Source organism: Onychostoma macrolepis, chromosome 07 (genome assembly GCF_012432095.1).
Source record: "Onychostoma macrolepis isolate SWU-2019 chromosome 07, ASM1243209v1, whole genome shotgun sequence".
NCBI classification, from domain to species: Eukaryota; Metazoa; Chordata; class Actinopteri; order Cypriniformes; family Cyprinidae; genus Onychostoma; species Onychostoma macrolepis.
The window spans coordinates 22,603,151-22,624,001 of NC_081161.1; the positions used below are offsets into that span (position 1 = coordinate 22,603,151).

Consider the following 20,851-nt stretch of genomic DNA (forward strand, 5'->3'; position numbering starts at 1 on the left):
GACCTAAAGAGGGTGGATGGCGATGGGAACTAACTACTTATACAAGTGAGAGGGGCTGGGCTGGATGTGTCTGTTAGGGAACATAATTACTACTAATGACCATTAGGAGTTCAGTTTTCACCCTCCAGGGATTGGTGAAAGGGCTTTCGCCTTATCAGTTGATTAGTGCAAATCGTGGAGGCCGGATACAGCATGTTAAGTAAACGGGACTGAGAAGTGTAGCATTATCTGGGGAAGACTAATGGAGCAGCGCAGAGTTCATCCTGAGCTAATGTGAGCCACATATACGGAACCGCTTACAGAAATCAGATAATAATATCAAAAATTGAGCCACCTCCCCATCCCACCCAAAACACCACACACATGGCTTTCCTCATGCTGCTTTTCCACTAGTATTGCTTATTTGCATATGTAAATGAACCCTATATATGGATCTTTCCTCTTGGATTTGGCCTCTTGCGAAGGAAATTGCAGCCAAGGCAATTAGTTGTTGACGGAGCAGTATCGCTAAAATGATCGCATGAGGTGCAAACAGGGCCACGTTTGATGTGTTCAGATTAATCCATAATTGGACAAGGGCTGGGAGGGATAAGACCATGTCATACACGCCTGGACATGTTCTCTCGCCTCTGGTATGCTAATGGCGTAGGTTTAGCATAAACCATATAATCGTGTTTACTGGGTAAACTCACATTCAATTTCAGGCTGAGCGGAATGATGGAGATTGAGAGATGAAAGTGGGTGGATGACGAATAATCTTGAACATCACATGCACCGCAGGTAACTTATGAGACATTTATTGATGATCCAATATTTGTACTCATCAGTGCTTATTTATGATTTATTACTTCCTAAAAAAGACATAAGGCAATAATCAGCGACTGCCATATAAACCGAGCTTTGAGATCCTGTTGAACAAACACTGTATATTAGTCGAGAGTTCTCATTAAACAAATGTCTCAGATTGGCTCATAGATATACACAAACCCCATAATTACTCATGGAAAAGACAAATTGAAGCAGACCCATATGATGATGCATCTCCTGCTGTACATGTGCGAATAATAAACCAGCAGATGTATTGTAAATATGTAGCCTTGTACTGAATGAAAAGACAGCAGGCGGTTTATTGCACTACATCTTTATGTCTGTGCTCTCAACCATGCGTTGGATACAAACATGCCAGAAAATGTTAAAATGAATGCCTCTGTAGTACTTCAGATATGTCGGGAGTGCTATTTGGAATTAGTCTTTTGGAATACACCCTCCTCATTATCAAGTAATACAGACAGTGTTTTGAGTTATGAGGTTATCTGTACAGTGATCCTTCAACATGTACATGACATTACATTCATCACTGACTTTGCCCCTTCTGGACTACACTGTAAAAAAAAATTCTGTAGTTTTTACAAAATAATTTTGGCAGCTGTGGCACCTTCAACATACTGACAACCACCATAATAATGCAGGTGAGAGAAAGCCACATGAAGAATCAAAGCTCATCACAAGTAGCTTCACCACAAGCAGAGGTATATACTAATATACAGAAGGTGCACAGAGTCATTCATGCAAACACAAAATACCATCACGGTAACACACATGATACTTAAATAATGCAATAAACTTTCATTAAACAACAGAAGATGTAACATAAAGCCCAAATGTGCATAACTGATAACAAAAACTATTAAAAAAACATGATTATTTAAATAAAATAATTTCAAATGTGGAGTTTCACACAGGGAATTCTGGGAATATCAGTTTACAGTTTTTGACTGTAAATTATACATTGATTTGTTCTTTTTTACTTCTAAAAACTGTACAATTAACAGCATTTTACTGTAAAATTACATGAAATGTATGGTTAGATCTTTTACAGTTTTTCCCTGTATATAGTACGGGAACTTACTGTTAACCTATTAATTAATTTTTTCCGTAGCGTTTTTACAAAATTTTACAGTTAAAATTACAATTATTTTTTACAGTGTAGGAAATCATGTGGATCATGCTCAAATCATAAAGGGAAAGCATAAAGAAAGGGAACACAAACTGGGTGTTGCATAGAGATATCATAACATCCTGTTTTAAATGGGATCTGAGAAAGTAATGGAACAGTTCACCCAAAAATTAAATTTGCTGAACATTTACCCACCCTGAGGCCATCCAAGATGTTGATGAGTTTGTTTGTTCATCAGAACAGACTTAGAGAAACTTAGCATTATATCACTTGCTCACCAATGGAGTGAATGGGTACTGTACAAAAGCATCACAACAATAAACATAATTTAATGTCTTTAAAATGAAAAAATGCATGTTTGTAATAAACAAATTCATTATTCAGGCATTTAAACTTTAAACCATTGCTCCTGGCCAAAATATGAAGCAATAATCCAATAATAACGCTTCCTCCAGTGAAAAAGTCCAACCCCTGTTGTCGTCTTTCAAGGAATGGGGTCATGTGAATTATTGTGATGTTTTTTATCAGCTGTTTATACTCTCATTCTGACAGCACCAATTAATTTAAGGGGATAGTTCACTCAAATGAATATTATGTAGTCATTTACTCATCCTCATGCCTTTCCAAGCATGTTGTATTCCATGGAAAAAAATAAAGTCATAAGTGAGGGTGAATAAATGATACCAGAATTTTCATTATGAGCAGAAGTATTCCTTTATATGATTCTATGTCTTGCTGTCCTGTAGACCTCTACCCCCTACAAATGGCCCTCGCTGATCTCATTTGGAATCCCAACCTTACTATGTGATATTTCCTTTGAGACAGTCTCAAGTGAAAAAGACAAAAAAAAAAAATAATCCTCAGAATATGAATTGCCCTCTCTCTCTCTCTCTTCGATTTTTCTTTTTTTATCTTCCTGAGTTGGAAAGTCCCCCAAATGTAGAAAGAAAATAAGAGGGGAAGAAAGAGATGAAAAAGAAATAAAAGTTGTGTTGCAGCATTTTTGCCTGTGCAGTGGAATCCCTTAAAGGGATTTCATTTTTCTTCATCTCCCTGGGACCACAGGACCTTTAAACAGAGCCACGCGCTGAAAGAAGAACACAATTATAATTCCGATAGTCTTGTACAGTAAATGTAAACAGATAGCAGCCTGCCTCTCTGCCCTCCTCTGTCTCCCAAAAGGCAAGTAATGAGGTAGAATAGATGTAATCGTCTTGAGCAGCGGCTTTTTTACCTCAGTGCTTCTTTTTTTTCCCAAATTGAAAAGTATTGGCTGGTCTACGACTGCGAGGCAGAGAGATGGACTTAAAAAATTTATGGGAGCCCTGAGATTTCACCAAAAGCATTAAAGTGATTTGTAAACAGTATAATATATGACTGCTTATAAATGGTGGTGTCATTTTTTATTTTTTTTTCATCCTAACAAAGGGGAAATAACTTCATTTCCATACAATGGAGCTGTGTTTTGTTGCCAGCTTAATTTTAGGGTGTTTTTTTAAGCGCCAGACTCAAAGAGGGAGATAAACAAACACAGTCCCCCCAGATATCTATACAACAGCAAAATGGTGGCAAACTTTGATTTGATGTCTTGTGTTAAATTAGCAAATCTGAAATTCTCCAGGCAAGACTTTTTTTTTTTCTCCCAATTTATTTTTTCACAGAATATTTTGAGATGCATATTGTCTTGGGGGCAACGTTTGCCTTTTGTGTGTGCGTTTTAAAGCTCCTAGTGAACAGAAACACTTGTGATGTGCTTATAGTACTATTTTAGGCAGCGATTTTAAATGCATTATTGATCTTCTGCATTATTAATAACATACAGTATTGAGATTTTTGCTCCTTCACCTCATTTCTCTCACAAACTGGCTCGAAACTTCAAAATGCAATTTGTTAGAGTGCATTTTGAACAGACTCGAGTCCTTTTTCTATGAGCTCTTAGACTGATGTATCTCAATGGTTTGGCATTGGTCTTATACATTAACAGACTGTCCTTTCCCCTACTTTTTTTTTTTTTTCTCAGTTCTTATTTTGTGTTGCATTAAAAACCACAGCATGGTTAATTTTAAAATCACCATGATTTTTTATTTTTTTTTATAGCTATACTTAAATCAAAATAACTGTCTCTCCCTCGCAACCACATCTCTTCTCTGACACTGATGACATGTGCATTGGTGCAAGGGCTAGACAGTAATTTCTCTTCTCCAGAAACCTGTCACTCACATGACATCGCAGCAATTAGGAAATGACAACGATTGAATCAACTCTCGATGGACAAAATCAAGTCCCATCCTGCATTATACATCATTATAGGAAAGAAAAGATGGTTGCGTTTTCGTTTCATGCCAAATTTAAAGCCTGGCTTGCTAAATTCTAGAAACCCCATCAATGGATACTCAACATGAGCATCTGTCCTACAGAGCCTTGCACTTACTCCCTGTATTTTTTCTTTGCATGACATGCCATAGATGTCTTGACTGACAGCTCAGAGTCAACACCTTCCACTTCACAGATTTCACATTGTCTGTGCACCACTAAACGAGTGGAGGATTGCAAGATGGCAAGAATAAGAGAAAAGTTAACCCCCTCCCAAAAAACAGAAAAAAAAAAAAAGCTGGTTGTGCATTCCGAATCCTTGCCCGAGGACAAATTTTACGGCATCAGTGTCACAACAGACGGATGACTTGCTACGGAGTGTCTTCCCAATCTTTTTAGACAGTGAAGACAGACTCTGCCTGTGACTTCCCTTCACGGCTCCCTCGCTGATTTACGTTCGGTGGGGGTGGGCCATCTGGGATCATCACATTTACTGCTTGCCCAGGCTGGCCCCCACTAGATGACTAACTCCATGAGATTGAATTTGTATGCTAAAGGTCAGAGTAGTAGATCATTACTGCATATGGATAGAGAAATAAATTCTGGAACTTAAGTAAATGGATAAACTTGCTGCTCCAAGTGGTGTTTACAACGTTCTGTGTTTTAGCCACATTGAGAGTTCTAGTTTAAGTCTGAGGAGATGCCTGTAGATAATTGGCACTTACACATTTTACTAGGCACATGCGTGTGTGTGTGTGTGTGTGTGTGTGTGTGGTCTAGGAGCAAGCTCCAGTCTTCATGCAAAACACAGATGAACTGCTGTACATGTCATTCCAAGTGACCTGTTCATGCTTCATAGATGTCCACGATTATCCCTAATACTTCTCTGAAAGTATAATGTGTTCTAACATTTGCCCTTGCAATTTTGCTCCCTATTTTCCATAATTTCCATTCAAGCAAAGAAAAGTGAAATTTCTTCTAGATAATGATACATTTAATAATTTTAAATGCTTGAACACGCTTCACAAAAGTTCAAATCAAATGTATGCTGAAGTCCATTAATACTAATCTTACTGCCAGATGACAGTCCATGCGAGAATTACTGAAATATACAGTGGCTATAGAAAGTCTTCATACCCCTTAATTTTTTCACATTTTGTTATGTTGCGTTATTGTTTTAAACTGCTTTAAATTACTTTTTTTCCACATAAATCTACACCTCACTCACCATAATGACAAAGCAAAATCCAGATTTATCACAACTTTGCAAATTTTTTAAAAAGGAAAGACTGAAAAAATGACATTGCATAAGCCTTCCTACCCTTAACTTAAAACTTAGTTAAAGCACTTTGGCAACAATTACAGCCTTTTTTGGGGGGTATGATGCAACAAGCTTTGCACATCTGCATTTGTTTTTTTTTTTGTTTTTTTTGTTTTTTGGTTCTTTAGATCATCTGAAGCTCTGTCAGGTTGGCTGGGGACCATCGTTGGACAGCCATTTATAGGTTTCTCCAAAGATGTCTGATTGGTTCCAAGTCACAGCTCTGGCTGGGCCACTCGAGGACGTTCATAGAGTCGTCCCTAAGCCGCTCCTGCATTGTCTTGGCTGTGTGCGTAGGGTGATTGTCATGTTGGAAGGTGAACTTTCACCCCAGTCTGAGGTTCTGAGCACTCTGAACCAGGTTTTCATTAAGGATATCTCTGTATTTAGCTGCATTCAGCTTTCCGTCTTCTCTGATCACTTCTCCAGTCCCTGCCACTGAAAAACACCCCCACTGCATGATGCTGCCACCACCATGCTTCACCGTTGGGATGGTATTATGCAGGTGATAAGTGGTGCTTGGTTTCCCTCAGACATGAATAAGGAATTGAGGTTCATCAGACCAGGGAATCTTTTTTTTTTCATAGTCTGAGAGTTATTTGGGTGTATTTTTGTAAATTCCATGTAGGTTTGTAGGTTTCATGTATCTTTACTGAGGAGAAGCTTGAGTTTAGTCACTTTGCCATCAAGCCCAGATTGGTGGAGTGTCGCAGTGATGTTTGTCCTTCTGTAAGTTTCTCCCATATCCATATAAGATCATGGAGCTCAACCAGAGTGACCATCAGTGTCTTGATCACCTCTCTAACCAAGACCCTTCTCCTTTGATTGCTTAGTTTGGCCAGGAGGCTAGATCTAGGAAGAGTCCTTATTGTTTCAAACTTCATCCATTAAGGATTATGGAGGCCAAATGCTCCTGTGAACCTTCAACACAACATAGTTTTTTGTGTAGTCTTCCCCAGATCTGTCTAAACACAATCCTGTCTCTCAGCTCTGCAGGCCATTCCTTTGACCTCATGGCTTAGTTTTTGCTCTGATATCCATTTCAGCTGTTAAACTTTATATAGACATGTGTGTGTGCCTTTCCAAATCATGTCCAATCAACTGAATTTGCCACAGGTTAACTCCAGTCGGAATATATAAACATCTCAAAGAGGATCCAGTGAAACTGGAATGCTGCTGATCTAAATTTCAAGTGTCAAAGCAAAGGGTATGAACACTTCTTTTTTTTCTTTTTTTCAGTGTTTCCTTTTTAATAAATTTGCAAAGTTGTGATAAATCCAGTTTTTGCTTTGTCATTATGGTGAGTGGGGTGTAGATTTATGTGAAAAACAAAAGTAATTTAAAGCAGTTTAACATAATGACGCAACATAACAAAATGTGAAAAAAATGAAGGGGTATGAAGACTTTCTATAGGCACTGTAGATATATATATTTATGTTTTGTTTTTTGGACTGCCCTTGTTATTCAGTCAGATGTTTCAAGACAGCCCTTTTGCTTCAGTACGTCACCTTTTTTTCTTTTTTTTTTCTTGTGTTGTGTTGCTGGAAAAAATTATAGGTTTGAGACCACTCCAATGACGAGGTGGTTTGAGGTCTATTTATTGACCCATTTTTGAAGATGGCTATCAGAGCTTTTATAAGCTATTTTAATAAGGCTTTGTGACTGTGGATGTAAGTGTGCTGGGTTACAGTGACACTAATCAAAAAGCATCACAGTATGAGTGACACAATCAAAGTGAACGCATACAGAGGGGAATTTGCTGACATCCTGTTTTTCTGTAATTAAATCTTTGTGGGAAAATGCATGTTATGATTTTTCTATTCTGAAAGAGAAAACATAAGAGGGAAAAATATTTAAAAACAGATCTGCATCATCCCTTGGGTACATTATTTTTCTTATAGTGAGAGAGGACAAATGATGAGGAATGGAGCACGAGAAAAAAAATGTCTCATGATATCGCTCATTTGCATCTTTTCATCGTTTCTCAACCTGACAGTAGATCAGTACCATAGAAGAGCCAGTATAAAGTTGTTTGCTATTTCTTTTTTGGGGCTATCACTCTCTCATTCTCACTTTCTTAGTTGCTTTTCTATGTTCTCAGGTCACCGGATTAGTGACCTGGTTCTGTGGATGGAAGCATTTTTCCTCATGTTGTGACTAAATTGTTATTGGGACCTGTAAGAGCACAGGCAGGAGCAGAGGGCAAAAGTGAGATTGATGAGTGTTTGGGCACTTTCCTCGAGACCCCTTCGCGTCTGGCAAGCACAAAGGCAGGCGAGTGTGACAGCCGGCATCCATCTCCCAGTCAGGGGAGACAGGAAGGGGGCACGCATACAGGGACACCCCCTACCGCCCTCCTTCCATTTGGCCTCTGTTGGCAAGAAGGGCCCCATGTGTTCAAGTGGCCTTCACTGTTAAGACCTTTGATAAGAGTAGGGATTTTCAATACTGCTCTATGTTCATTCATCTATCTATCTATCTATCTATCTTGGAGGTTGTACCAAAAAAAAAAAAAATAAATAATAAAATAAATAAATGAATAAAAAAAAAACAAAAAAAAAAACAAGCTGACTGAAGACGAGCAAACAGTCTGGCTAAGCAAACAGAAACTATAATTGCAAGCAATAGAAAAAAAAAAAAAAAAGAATTAAATAAGGAATGCTACATACATTGTATAAAGTAATCAAATGAATAAAAACACTGCATATTCATCACTGTGTAAATTAAATATTTATTTAATTTTAGTTAGAAAGTTTTAGTTAGAAAACTGATTTAGTCAAGAACAGTAAGAAAACAGTTATTTTCTCTCTTTTGTTGTTTGATTAACATGAATGTCAGACAACAGGAATTTTAGACTGCTGTCACTTTAAGAGCTTCCCGGGTCCAATATGCTGTTACACATCTTTTTCTTTCTCAGCTCTTTTGGTTTCACTTAAGACCTACTGTGTTTAAGAGGATACTTGCAAATGTGAGTATTGTGACACATAACAATGTTTGTAACCATCTAAGGCCTATAAAGCAGCACAAATTATTCTGTTCAATACTCCATGCTCTATGTGCACCATCTTCAGAGTGCACACCTCTCTGGTCAGAAACAGTCTCTCAGACAGCATGCACATTTAGCGAATATAGAATATTCACTGCTGATTGCGTTTCAACATCTTAAAATCCCATGTTTTTAAATCACAATACTTAAAACACATGCAAACGATACGTTTTCGTGACCACAAAGCACAGCGCTGTCACGTGAGCTTTTAACCACAACAGAGACGATAGTCCAAAATGTCTACCGCTTGAAGAATTTCCACCGGTTAATTGTGTCTACCAGTATATTGCCCACCCCTGCATACATCTTTCATTAATTTCTACTTTCTTTACATTTGAATTTGGATTGCAATTCTGCGTCTTGTTTGCTACTCCATTCCAATTAATTTCAAATTCAGGAATTAAATTGTAACTGACAGAGGATTCTTTATTTAATTCAGAATGCTGCACAACTGTGCTGATAGTCCATACCGCTTGGAGGCTAAGAAATCAAATAAGTTGGCTTCACTGAAGAGAGGTTTTAAATACTTACAAGTACAGTCAAGTTTGAAACAGGAACCTTTCTTGATGAATGAAATATCCTTCAGAAGAAGCAACAAAGACTCAAATCCACCCTGCTGTTTTATTCCTGACATCGGGAGTTTTTAAATGGTCAGACTGACTTGTGTTCATGGTGCTTGGTCTAAAAGCAGGACAGTATTGAATGCTCCTCACAGTGGTGAGTTGATGACACATTGTTAGAGCGTTCAGTCAGAGCAGCCCATTCACCAATGCTGCTAATCTCAATATGCGTGTGTTCTGATGTAAATTGCAGGTAAGGGGGAAATGTCTCCATCGGCTGATGTGCCTGCAGTGCAGCGTGAAATCTCTGTTGACACTACCGATGGGCATTTCAGACAGAGAATAAAAATGAATGCGTAATTTGACTGTGTTCATTTTGAAGGGTCCATTTTTATGTTTTTATTTTTTTATTTTTTTTGTCTTCTTTCCATCAACAACCACTTTATTTTGTCAGAAGGTGCAGCTGAACTTCCATGAGCTTGCAGTTGTTACGTTTGGGAATTGTCTCTTCACAATTGATGTAGATGTTAAACAGGCTCTTTATTTTTGCTTGGATTTAATACATTTGAGGTCGTACCAATTTTCTGTTTAAAAACAGAAAATAATGATGGGTTCAAAAGTAATTCAAAAGACAGAGAGGACCTCTATATTTATCTTCCCAAAGAGAGAAGATGAAAGTAAAATAAATATCTGCTGTGGGAATTTATTTGCTGGGTAAACTGCACATTTTGCCCTCGGCACACACCAAAAAAGAAATGCTAGAAATACAGGTGCTAAAACAGTGCAGCAAAACAATGATGTTTTGGGACCTGTGAAATTTGTAAGATGCTTTCATCACTCAGTATGGCTTTCATGAAATGTACAGTACACCTTAAGGGGGGAAACAAGAAAAGATGCTCACCCTTTGTATTCCTGTGCCTGAAACACTACCTCTTGCCTGCTGGTTTTCTAATCTCCAGACTTCAGAGCCGCATAGAAACTTATAAGCACATGTGCGCGTGCACACAAACAGACACACACATTCGGTTTGCATGCAGTCTTCAGTCTGTGAGACAAAGGAACTGCTTGTTGCCACGTCTACTCTGTCGTGATGTGACATGTTAAAACAGAGTTCTCTGTAATTCTACATTAGAACAGACAGCAAGCATAGATAGTGCTGCCTGAGCACTGAACCCCCCTCTGTCCCTGAAGCCTTTTGTGGGGACAGCCAATAGACACTTCAAAGAAAAGAACATGATAATTGCAGCTCCTATCAGTCCATTGGTCTCTGCCAAGGAGAGATGGATGAGTTATTTGCATGTCTAATGGCACTGTGGTACCTTCATGGCCTTAGGGAACCACTTGAAAATAAAAATGAACATGACATAGTGACATGTCGTTTTTAGTTCAGTGTGATAAAAATTAACAGCAGAGATATTATTATTATTATTATTATTATTATTATTTGTTGTTGTTGTTCCATGGTTAGTGGTTTCTAGGTTGGAAGATCTTTGTATATCTGATTAGGTTTTAGCACACCAGAAGTTCAGAGTCACAGCCAGTCTTAAACAGGACCAGGCCCAGCCCAGACCTGACGTGTTGCTTGTGATGGTGTTACTTGTGTGAAATCAATGCATGTTTTAACAGGAGAATTGGTAATCACATCCTGTAGCAGTCCACAGTCCATTCAGCCTCTCAGTAAATAAAGCAGCGGGTTTAAAAAAAAAAAATGAAATTAGATTCTCAATCTGTATTATCTGGCCACAGATAAAGCTCTTTTGTTGCAGAGTTTTGTATCTGGATATGTAGTTGGATCTGCTTCATGAAAATCTATCTGTTTTTGATTTGATTACATTTGCTTTGTATAGCAATAACAATTGCTCTGTTTGGTTCCTTCTCAGCACAGTAGGAATAAATCAGGAGCACAGGAAGGCTAATCATGTACCTGGGAAGGTTACTGAGAAAGCCACTCCATTCAAGGCACCGTGTGGTATTCATTAGTCAAGCATGCATCACATGCTTACTCTCGTTGTTTTTCATTAGGGCATTTATTATTTTCTATGAAGGTAGGAATCCTGTTTTATTGAATGCATACAATGTCAAATGTAGGGTGAGCTAGTAAAAAATAACAACCATTACTTTTATATATAGCCTATTCATTTTACCACATACAAAACTGAATTGCACATTGTGTTTGGGGGAATCTCTTAAATATGTAAATAATACATGTAAACATGTAAATAATATTTATTAGTAAGGGAGTAAAGGTGTCATCCCATTTGATAAAACAATTCTCAGTGGGTACTGCAAGAATTTAACAATAGGCTTATCAGGCAGCATGCAATCTTTTTTTAATTTTAAGAATATTTAAGAAAATATTTATATTTAGAATCATTCATTATGCGCATATGTACACATAGCTTATTTTCCATACAGCCCATTTTCAATATCTGAAACAGAATTATTTATATATGAGAGTCAGTGTTATATATACTGTATATATAGGCTATTAGGGCTGTCAAAGTTAACGCGTTAACGCAAATTCATTTTAACGGCACTAATTTTATTAACGCGTGATTAACGCAGCATGCATTTTCTGTTTGACTCGTGGCCTAACCCCTTGTTGGGGAAATGGAGATGCACAGTGTTTCCAACTTAGCAACATTGCAGATCCCTTTAGCGACTTTTTTTTCCCTTCAAAAAAGCACCCAAACCTTATTTTGTTTCTGTGAATCGCCGGTACTGCCACGTGAGTGCGAGGTCTTGTTGTCCCAGTGCACGCACACCTCTCTATCTCTCTCTCTTTCTGCGTCTGTTTCTGTTCAGCGAGCGGCGGAGAGGAGCAGCGCTTTCAGTTAAACACAGATATTATGTTGCTTCTCTAATTTTACATGTATACAAGTATAGCCGAAATCACAACACAGCTATTGTCTTTATCTTGTGTGTATTTGATTTCATCAGACGACGGCTCCATTATCAGGATTTTTGTGCAGATTAACATCTTGGTAATGAGAGTTTTTTATGTAGTCTTAATGGGTCGTGTTTCAATCACTATTTCATATTCATTCCATTGTCTGACAACAGAAACAGTAAAATATATAAATTAAAACAGTTTTATTGAGAATTTAGCTGCATCAAAATACAGTATGTGGGCACAGAGAGGGAAACAAATGTAATAATTAATAATATATGTACATTTTGCATGTTCAGAAGAAGAGCTGCCCTGTCATGCAAAAATGTAAACAGGTTTGTGTAAGTAAATTGCTCAGTGCAAAGAAAGAGAAGTAATGGGAACCTGGTATTTATTTTTTCTATTTATTTATTTTTTGTGTCTAATAGAACAAGTTCTTTGAAAAACATCTATGACCTTTGAAACATGTATACTCTTCATGCTCTATGTTGAATATGGTTTCAATAATAATACAAATAAATTTGCATAAATCATCCATATTTGTCCATGCCCATGTAAATTACAGTATTAAAAACTTGAAAAGTATTAATTGAAAGTACATTCACAACAAATACAAATGTGCGATTAAGTTGCGATTAATCACGAGTTAACTCATGACAATCGTGCAATTAATCACGATTAAATATTTTAATCGATTGACAGCCCAAATATATATATATATATATATATATGAGCACTTGCTTACATGTAGAACAATGCTAAACAAAGAGTTATGGTAGCAGGTTTGGGATGACTGATTGCAAACAGAATAGTGTTTTTGAATAATAAAATATATATATATTTTTGCAGTTATTAGTAGTTTCAGTTGGAAATTACATAGCAGATGGTGAAAGTACCGAGTTGAGAAATAATAGGGGAAGAGGGAAATGAATATTGGATGTGACATACAGCCAAATCTGAACCTACATCTCCCACATGAGCACCACATGCCAACCACAATGGCTACAACTTCATCTAGATGAGCAAAATGAAAAGATAACATAGTACGAAAGCCGTGTTAACTATGTTTTGCCAATATAGCATTGACATGAATTATAGTGATGCTGCTGATGATGAGGAGGAGAAGTAAGTTAATGTCATTAGTGGCTGTTAAAATATAAATGGCATCGCTTCTGAAAGCCCTGGAATCCATTACTGGAATTTGCTCTTGCAACATGCATGATCACCATGAAACCTTTCACCAGGCATCATGCAGAAACTGCGGTGACCTTGAAGGCCTACAGTAGCACATGGTCAAATCCACAGTTCACTTAGTGCAAAGCAGAACCCTACACTTAAACAATGGCTAATTGACCGTTGAGATGGTCCTTGGGTTGGGGCTCCGCTGACATTTTTGAAACGTATAACATGACATCTCTGTAGGTGATGTAAATCTTCTCTTCTCTGCTCCCGTCCTCTCTGCCACTTGCGCTGACATGAGGCAAAATCATTAATTTGCAATGTCGGGCTTAACGCTGCACTTTAGTGTGCAGTCGGCAGGCGTAGAGGGATGGAGGGGTCCTCATTACGGAGCCGCTGATTGTTCCTCAGGCTACTATAAAGGTTCATCTCTAGCAGCCACTGACATATTTTCTCCTGAACTGACAATAAAAGCTATACACCACGGCAGTGGTACAGAGAGAGACGGGTGTAAAACCCACTGTTGCTCCTGTTCAGCTCCAGTCGGGCAGCTCTGAATGCTAATCTACACCAGTGTGCTGGCAGATTTAAGACTGCCCAGGATTTTACATTTCCCACTGTTGCCGTTATTTTTTAGCTCCTTATTTCTTAGTGTCTTGTACTCAATGTTTTCAAACAAATTTATTATGAAATCAATTTAACATTGTGATTTTGTCATTTTCTTTGACCTTCTTTCTCCTTTGTACCTTCAGTGGATTGATTATATACTTTTTACTTATATGACAGTATTGAAACGTTTTTTTTTTTTTTTAACAACTACCAGAGTGTTAACAGAGATGGGCACAATTACATAAAAAAGTACTTAGTTACAAATTACAAATACAAGCCCATCAAATGTATTTAATTTAAATACAAAAATACTGGTGTATTTTCTCAAACAATCAAATGCAAGAGACCCTGCCATAATATTTAGATACACAAATAAGAGCAAGATAAATGCTTTCCCCTCCTTGATCAACTTATAAACAACATATTTATAAACAACATATACCCTAACACTACACAATATATACAATATAATGATCCATATTTCTTCTAATTTCTGTTTACTTCTATTTACCATCAAACATTTCTCCACTTCATTTTTTCATGTGTCTTTATCCCTCCTTTATCGTTTCTTTGTAAGCATGCCAAAAATGAAGGAGTTCTGCGAAACTGTATTGTCATAGTACTCAAAAGAATGGCTCAAGCTATTTCACTGTCAACAGTAAAGATTAACTCCTGAAAATGTTGATATTTAGCTGTTAAAGGGCTCTATGTAGAACACAGAAACCCTTGTTATTAGCGACACCGGTGGCCATTAAGTGAGCTGTGGTCAGTGACTCATTGCTCACGCTCTTGCACACACTCCATAGTAATTCCAGCGAGCAATGGTCAGTGATATTCACCAACATCATGTCGACAGATGAGGTTCATTAAAATTACAATGCAATGACAGTTTCCCTTGGATTTTCCCAGCAAAACCGCCCTGAGTCATTCAGATAATAATTAGTCTACAGGCTTTCTTTTTTTTTTTTCGTTACATGCTGTTCAGACATTAGCAATAATATTTATTTTAATGTAATAATTGAACAATTTCAGTTTGTCTATAGAAACAAGTAGCTAACTTTTGCCAAGCAAGCTAACATCACTTGTCAGCTAGCAAGTAAAGTTCTAGAGCAACATTTTCTTCTGTCCTGTAATAACCAGTGATGGGAATAACGGTGTTATAAATAAACGGCGTTACTAACGGCGTTATTTTTTTCAGTAACGAGCAATCAAACGAATGACTGTTTCCCCCGTTACAACGCCGTTACCATTACTGACAATGAAATGTGGCGTTACTATATTATATTATTAGAATTTAATTTTTCAGTTCATCTGAATGGATGCGCAGTGTAGCTGTATTTGACGTACCATAAACTCTAGTGTGAAGGCACACGACTCGCCGTCGCTTTCTCTCACATACACGCACGCAAAGAAAGATACAGAGCAAGAGAGTCTTTCATAACATGCAGAATTGACGCGCTACATATAAACAATATTTTTTGTTGTATTTTCCTGTCAAAATAACAAAGTTCCTTTGGAATTCTTCAGCTTTTAATAACTGCCGGTTTCTCTGGTAGTGTGCGGAACTAAAGCGCAAACGGCAATCTCATTGGCTGGCGCTCACCTATTATCGTCCCTGTTTTGATTTCAGCAAATCAATTCGAGCGAACGCAGACAACGTGATTAATATTCATGAACCCAGCAGCTCATTAATCCTTAGTGCATTTTATATTGATGACAAATATGCATTCATACTTGGTTATTCTAATTACTAAAGTTCTATCATCATATAATATTAAATTATCATACTATTATATTATAATGCTTGACTGACTGATACTAAGTGTCAGTAGATAAATAGTGTAGATTAATGTACAATGTTTTATAATAATAATTTATTCTTTTTAGTGTCAATTTCATTAATTTAACATATTTAATATTGGGGGCATCCAAAGTTATTTGACATTTGAACATTTTAAAAAAAAGTAACGCAATAGTTACTTTCCCTGGTAATTAGTTACTTTTATAATGATGTAACTCAGTTACTAACTCAATTACTATTTGTGAGAAGTAACTAGTAACTATAACTAATTACTCTTTTAAAGTAACGTGCCCAACACTGGTAATAACATTCAGTAAGCAATATCTGATAGTATATATTTTAATACATACTTAGCCAGTTTGCACTGAGCACCAAAACAGCTTCTTTCATTTTATTCCAGTTGGAACCATGGATGAATTAAAGGTTTATTTCACCCAGAAATGGAAATTCTGTCATTAATTGCTCACCCTTATGTCATAACACCTGTAAGACCTTCTTTCATCTTTCTGATGAAATCCAAGAGCTTTCCCTTCATAGGCACCAACGCAACTTACACATTCCAAGCCCAGAAAGGTAGGAAAGACATCGTTAAAGTACTCTATGTGACTTCAGTGGTTTAACCTCAATTTTATTAAGCAACGTGAGTGCTTTGTTTGCACAATAAAACATAATTTACAACTTCATTTCTGAAAATATTGAACTGCATTGTGTTCACAAAATCATTAAAATGCATTTGTGTTGCATTCATGCCATAGAACAACGGTTCTCATTTCCAGTCCTCGCGTACCCCCGCTCTGCGCATTTTGTATGTTTTTCTTATCGCTTCAGACGTTTGTTCTATTCCACCATAAGTGCCCTGCGAAGTGGACATCACAGGATTCTGCCATGATTCCAGTTTGAAGCGAACGTATATGTTCCATTCAAAGGGTATTGAAGTGTGTGAGACATGAATTTAAATTGTATTTATTTACAGAGGTACTGTATATCATGTCACACTTCACGCTTCTCTAGTAAGTTCCGTCTGTGTGTGAAGACACGGTGCAGTGCAAATTCGTGAATGAATATTCACCAGATTTCCCCTGCTCAGGGAGTAGGGAGCAATGGACACTGTGTAGGGACCATGCCAATCAGAAAAAAGAGAGACATGCAAAATATGCAGAGCAGGGGCGCGAGGACTGGAATTGAGAACCGCTGCCATAGAAGACTTGCGTCAACACAATTCACATGAGTGAGTGTTCACTACTAGAGTACCACAACATGTGTTTGAATCATATTTTTGGAAATGAAGTGGTAAATAATGTTTTTTTGTGCAAAAAAAGCATTCATGTACTTAATGACATGGATTACTTAATGACATGGATTACTTAATGACGTCTTTCCTACCGTTCTGGACCTTGAATGTGTAAGTTGCATTATTGACTGTAAAGGGATAGAAAGCTCTCGGATTTCATCAAAAATATCTTAATTTATGTTCCAAAGATAAACGAAGGTCTTACAGGATTGGAATGACACAAGGGTGAGTATTAACAACAGATTTTTTTTGGGGGGGGTGAACTAACCCGGATCCAAGAGGACATAATTCACTTGCATCTAGCCAAAAATTATGATAGGGTATAGTTGGCAGTACTATTAACACAGGTGAAGAAACAGCTTAATTGCCAGGTATGTTTACTCATACAAGGAATTTGTTATGGTGACAGAGGCTTCCACAGCACAAACAGAATGACAGTGACAAGACAAGACACAGATAATAAAAATAGAAGAAGTGAATAGGAAATAATAATATATAATTTTTTGAAAGAACACAATATACAAAATAAAGATTATATGGTATTTGTGTGTACAGGTGTGTTATGTAAAAATGCAAGGAAATGTAAATAAGAAGCTTGGTGTGTTAAATAAATGCATGTATAAATAGTGTTTTGTGTGTGTGTGTTTGAAGAAAGATATTGTATTGAAAAATAACTAGGCCTGCTTGATTATGTATTTTGAGTATTTTAAATACAAAATACTGTCTCTCAAAGTATTTAATTACACATTACTTTTGATTTTTTTATTTATTTATTTATTTTTGTCCAGCAAAATGCAAATTACAAAAAGCGTATTTAGTAATTAAATACGTATTTCAAATATATTTAATTGAAATGCTGCCCATCTCTGTGTGTTAAGAGAGTTGGGGAAATGTGGATGCCGTCAGATGTTAGAGCACTGGAGTTGCCCTGGCAACCCGGATAATGACAGACTGCCTCCCCTCCGCTGCCGCACTTTCAGTCGATTGTTTGCACATTGAGATTAAGCGATCACTCGTCAGAATGAGACTGGTGTGAGCGCAAGCTTGAAATGTTGTCTGTACACATAGGGCATAGGGATGAACAAATGGAGGAAGTGAAGTTTTGCAGCTGTGACATTTTGTTCATATATTGTAGGAATCCATAATAATACATGTTATTGCTAATTTTCTCGAATACATGAGAATCTCAGGTAAGAGAAAAAAGTTTTCCATCAGAAAAAGCACATCATTAATTTGGGCTCATTTAGGGGTTTTCGTAGAGCGAAGACTGTTGTGAAGCTGATGTGTTAATGAGATAGATCTTTCATGTGGAATGATAGGACAATTAGGAGAACAAAAGTGCAAGGTGTGACAATTTAAGTGTGTGTGCTTTGTCAGTGTCTGGAAACGGCACCGCTGAGACAACATATGCATAAAACCATATTTATTAAGCAATTGCTTTTTTTTCTTCTTCTTCTTTTTTTTTGAAGTCCGCATTTCAAAGCTCATGCTGTCCTTGTTACTGCAGTCTCAAGTGTACTTCCACCTCGTACCAGGCTGTATATATTACCTCCACAAGAAATGAAACTGAAGTTGCTGTACATGATGTAGCTACAGAACTGATGTGAGTTATGTAGGGAAGAAAATTCTGAAAATGTAATTTCAAAAATGCAAAAAGTTCATAATTTCTATCAGAAAAAAAAAAAAAAAAACGCACCCTCATGCCATTCTGAAGCATTATTATTATTATTAGTAGTAGTATTGTTGTTTTTTATGATAATGATAATAATAATAATAATAACAATATGATGCTTTAGAAATCATTCTAGTATGCTGATGTGGTTCTCAATATTTCTTATTATCAATTTTAAAACAGTTGTGCTGTTTTTTTTTTAATTAAATTATTTTTATTTTTTTGTGGAAACTATGATAGATAAATACATAGATCAAATTTGTAACATTATGAATGTCTTTAATAATCAGTTTAACACGTCCTTGCTGAACAAAATTCTTTCTTTCTTTCCTTTTTTCTCTCTTTCTTTCTTTGTTTCTTTCTTCAAAAGAATATGTATTACTGGCTCAAAATGTTGTAGTTATAAAACTAGTTGTTCCAAATTGTTCAGTCTACCAACTTACCAATGATACAGTTTTCTAGACAAATGCAAAAAAGGGACTAGTAATTAATATAGGACTAGTTCTCACTAGTTGCTTATTAGCATGCCTATTAATAAAATATTAGCTGTTTATTAGTATTTATAAAGCACATGTTTTGCATGACCATATTCCCTAATCCTACTTAATACCTAATCAACTACCTTACTAACTATTTAACAACTTCCTTACTGCTATTAATAAGCTGCAAATTAGGAGGTTATGGAGGCAAAAGTTGTAGTTAATGGTTTGTTAATAGTAATAATTTAAACCTTAAAATTAAGTGTGACCAAAAAGGGTTTAATTAATTTGTTTTGTAGCAAAAAAATACAACAAACCCTTGAAAGTCTAAAAACTTGACTAAATAAATAAATAAATCTGAGAGAAGGCTTAGCTAGATTTGGACTTCTTTCTCTTTTGTTTGTCAGATGTCTGTCTGTTTTCCCTCTCAGAAGCAGTCAAGGATAGTCTTGCCCTTTATTTTCTTACTTTCTTTATTTTATTTTATTTTTTTCCCACACACAACCAATTGCCTTCTCGTTCTGGAGCTATGGCCTGGTGACTGGTTTCAAGTTGGTAACAGGGCCCTGAGGCAGGTGTGAGCAGAACGCTTTGACCTCCACCCTCTACTAGCGATGTATGAAGAGGTGAATGACAGATAGATGGGATACACAACCCAAGCATTACCTTGAAATCCAGGACTTAGCCTGCCCTTTTCCCCTTTTTTGTCTGTGAGATTGAACAATTCAGCCGTCACAGTAAAACACTAGAATTTCGAAGAGACTATGCAGCTCTGCATTTGACGGTGGGCTTTAATTCTTTTACGTGATTGATTGCAGCTCGGTCCGGTGTGGAAGCCATTGATCTGGTCATGCTCGAGTGGCATTAGCTACAACTGGAAGTAGCCTCAATCCCCCTCCTCTGTTTCTCTTTTTAGCTCCATACGGATTTGGACGTGGGAGCTAAGAACATCAAGTATGTGCTGGCAGGGGAAGGGGCGGGCACCATCTTCGCCATCAACGAGAAGACGGGGGACATTCACGCCATGAAAAGGCTAGACAGGGAGGAGAAGGCCGAGTACACACTCACGGCACAGGTCATCGACAGAGACTCCGACCAACCTCTGGAACCGCCGTCAGAGTTCATCATCAAAGTGCAAGACATCAATGACAACCCCCCACAGTTCATTGAGGGGCCTTACAAAGGTTCAGTGCCAGAGATGTCCCAAGTGGGTGAGTGATCTCCTTTCATCATCTCCGGTTGTCTCAGCTGAACAATGACACGAGGCAGACAAAAGCTCTGACAAAATATACAAGTAATAGCAATCTAAGAATAGACAAAGAAATAGGAGGTGACAGGAATTTCTCATTAGTATGTCTGGAGATTGATACAACAATGCACAAAATGTATACTGGTGCCCAAAGTCATGTTGTAACCTCAGAAACCAATGGACATATTTCAGCATTAAATCATAATGGGGGTCTGCCACTGAGATTGTCCAGTATGACCATAAAAAAAAAGAAAAAAAAAGCTGTTTGTTTTTCAAGGCACATGATGTATTCATAAGTTCTCGAGCATTTGTAGCCATGCATTCTAATGGACGTCTCCTTAAAACTTGCTTTGAATAGAGCTCATATTTAGTTGACAAAGCCTGCTTGAGATTTCCCCGTACAATCCCGAGCCTGACCTTGAGATGGATTTTGAATATGAGTTAGTCGGTGAAGGGAATCTCATAATAGTGCCACTTAAGGGAT

General features: G+C 37.2%; 1 protein-coding gene across 6 annotated transcripts in view; it reads left to right on the forward strand.

Moving 5' to 3' along the window:
- cdh8 (cadherin 8) overlaps positions 1 to 20,851 on the forward strand; it is a 157,699-nt gene that overhangs the window by 30,297 nt on the left and 106,551 nt on the right. For 3 of the 6 annotated variants that reach the window (XR_009272116.1, XM_058782533.1, XM_058782534.1), the window contains exon 3: positions 20,035 to 20,329. The exons of 2 other annotated variants lie outside the window; for them this stretch is intronic. Coding sequence is in view for 2 of the 4 variants with exons in the window: in XM_058782533.1 (XP_058638516.1) it covers positions 20,035 to 20,329 (295 nt within the window). In the remaining 2 variants the exon portion in view is untranslated. Of the gene's footprint in view, positions 1 to 20,034; positions 20,330 to 20,851 lie in introns of those variants that run through there. One more of the 6 variants, XM_058782535.1, reaches the window with a different exon arrangement.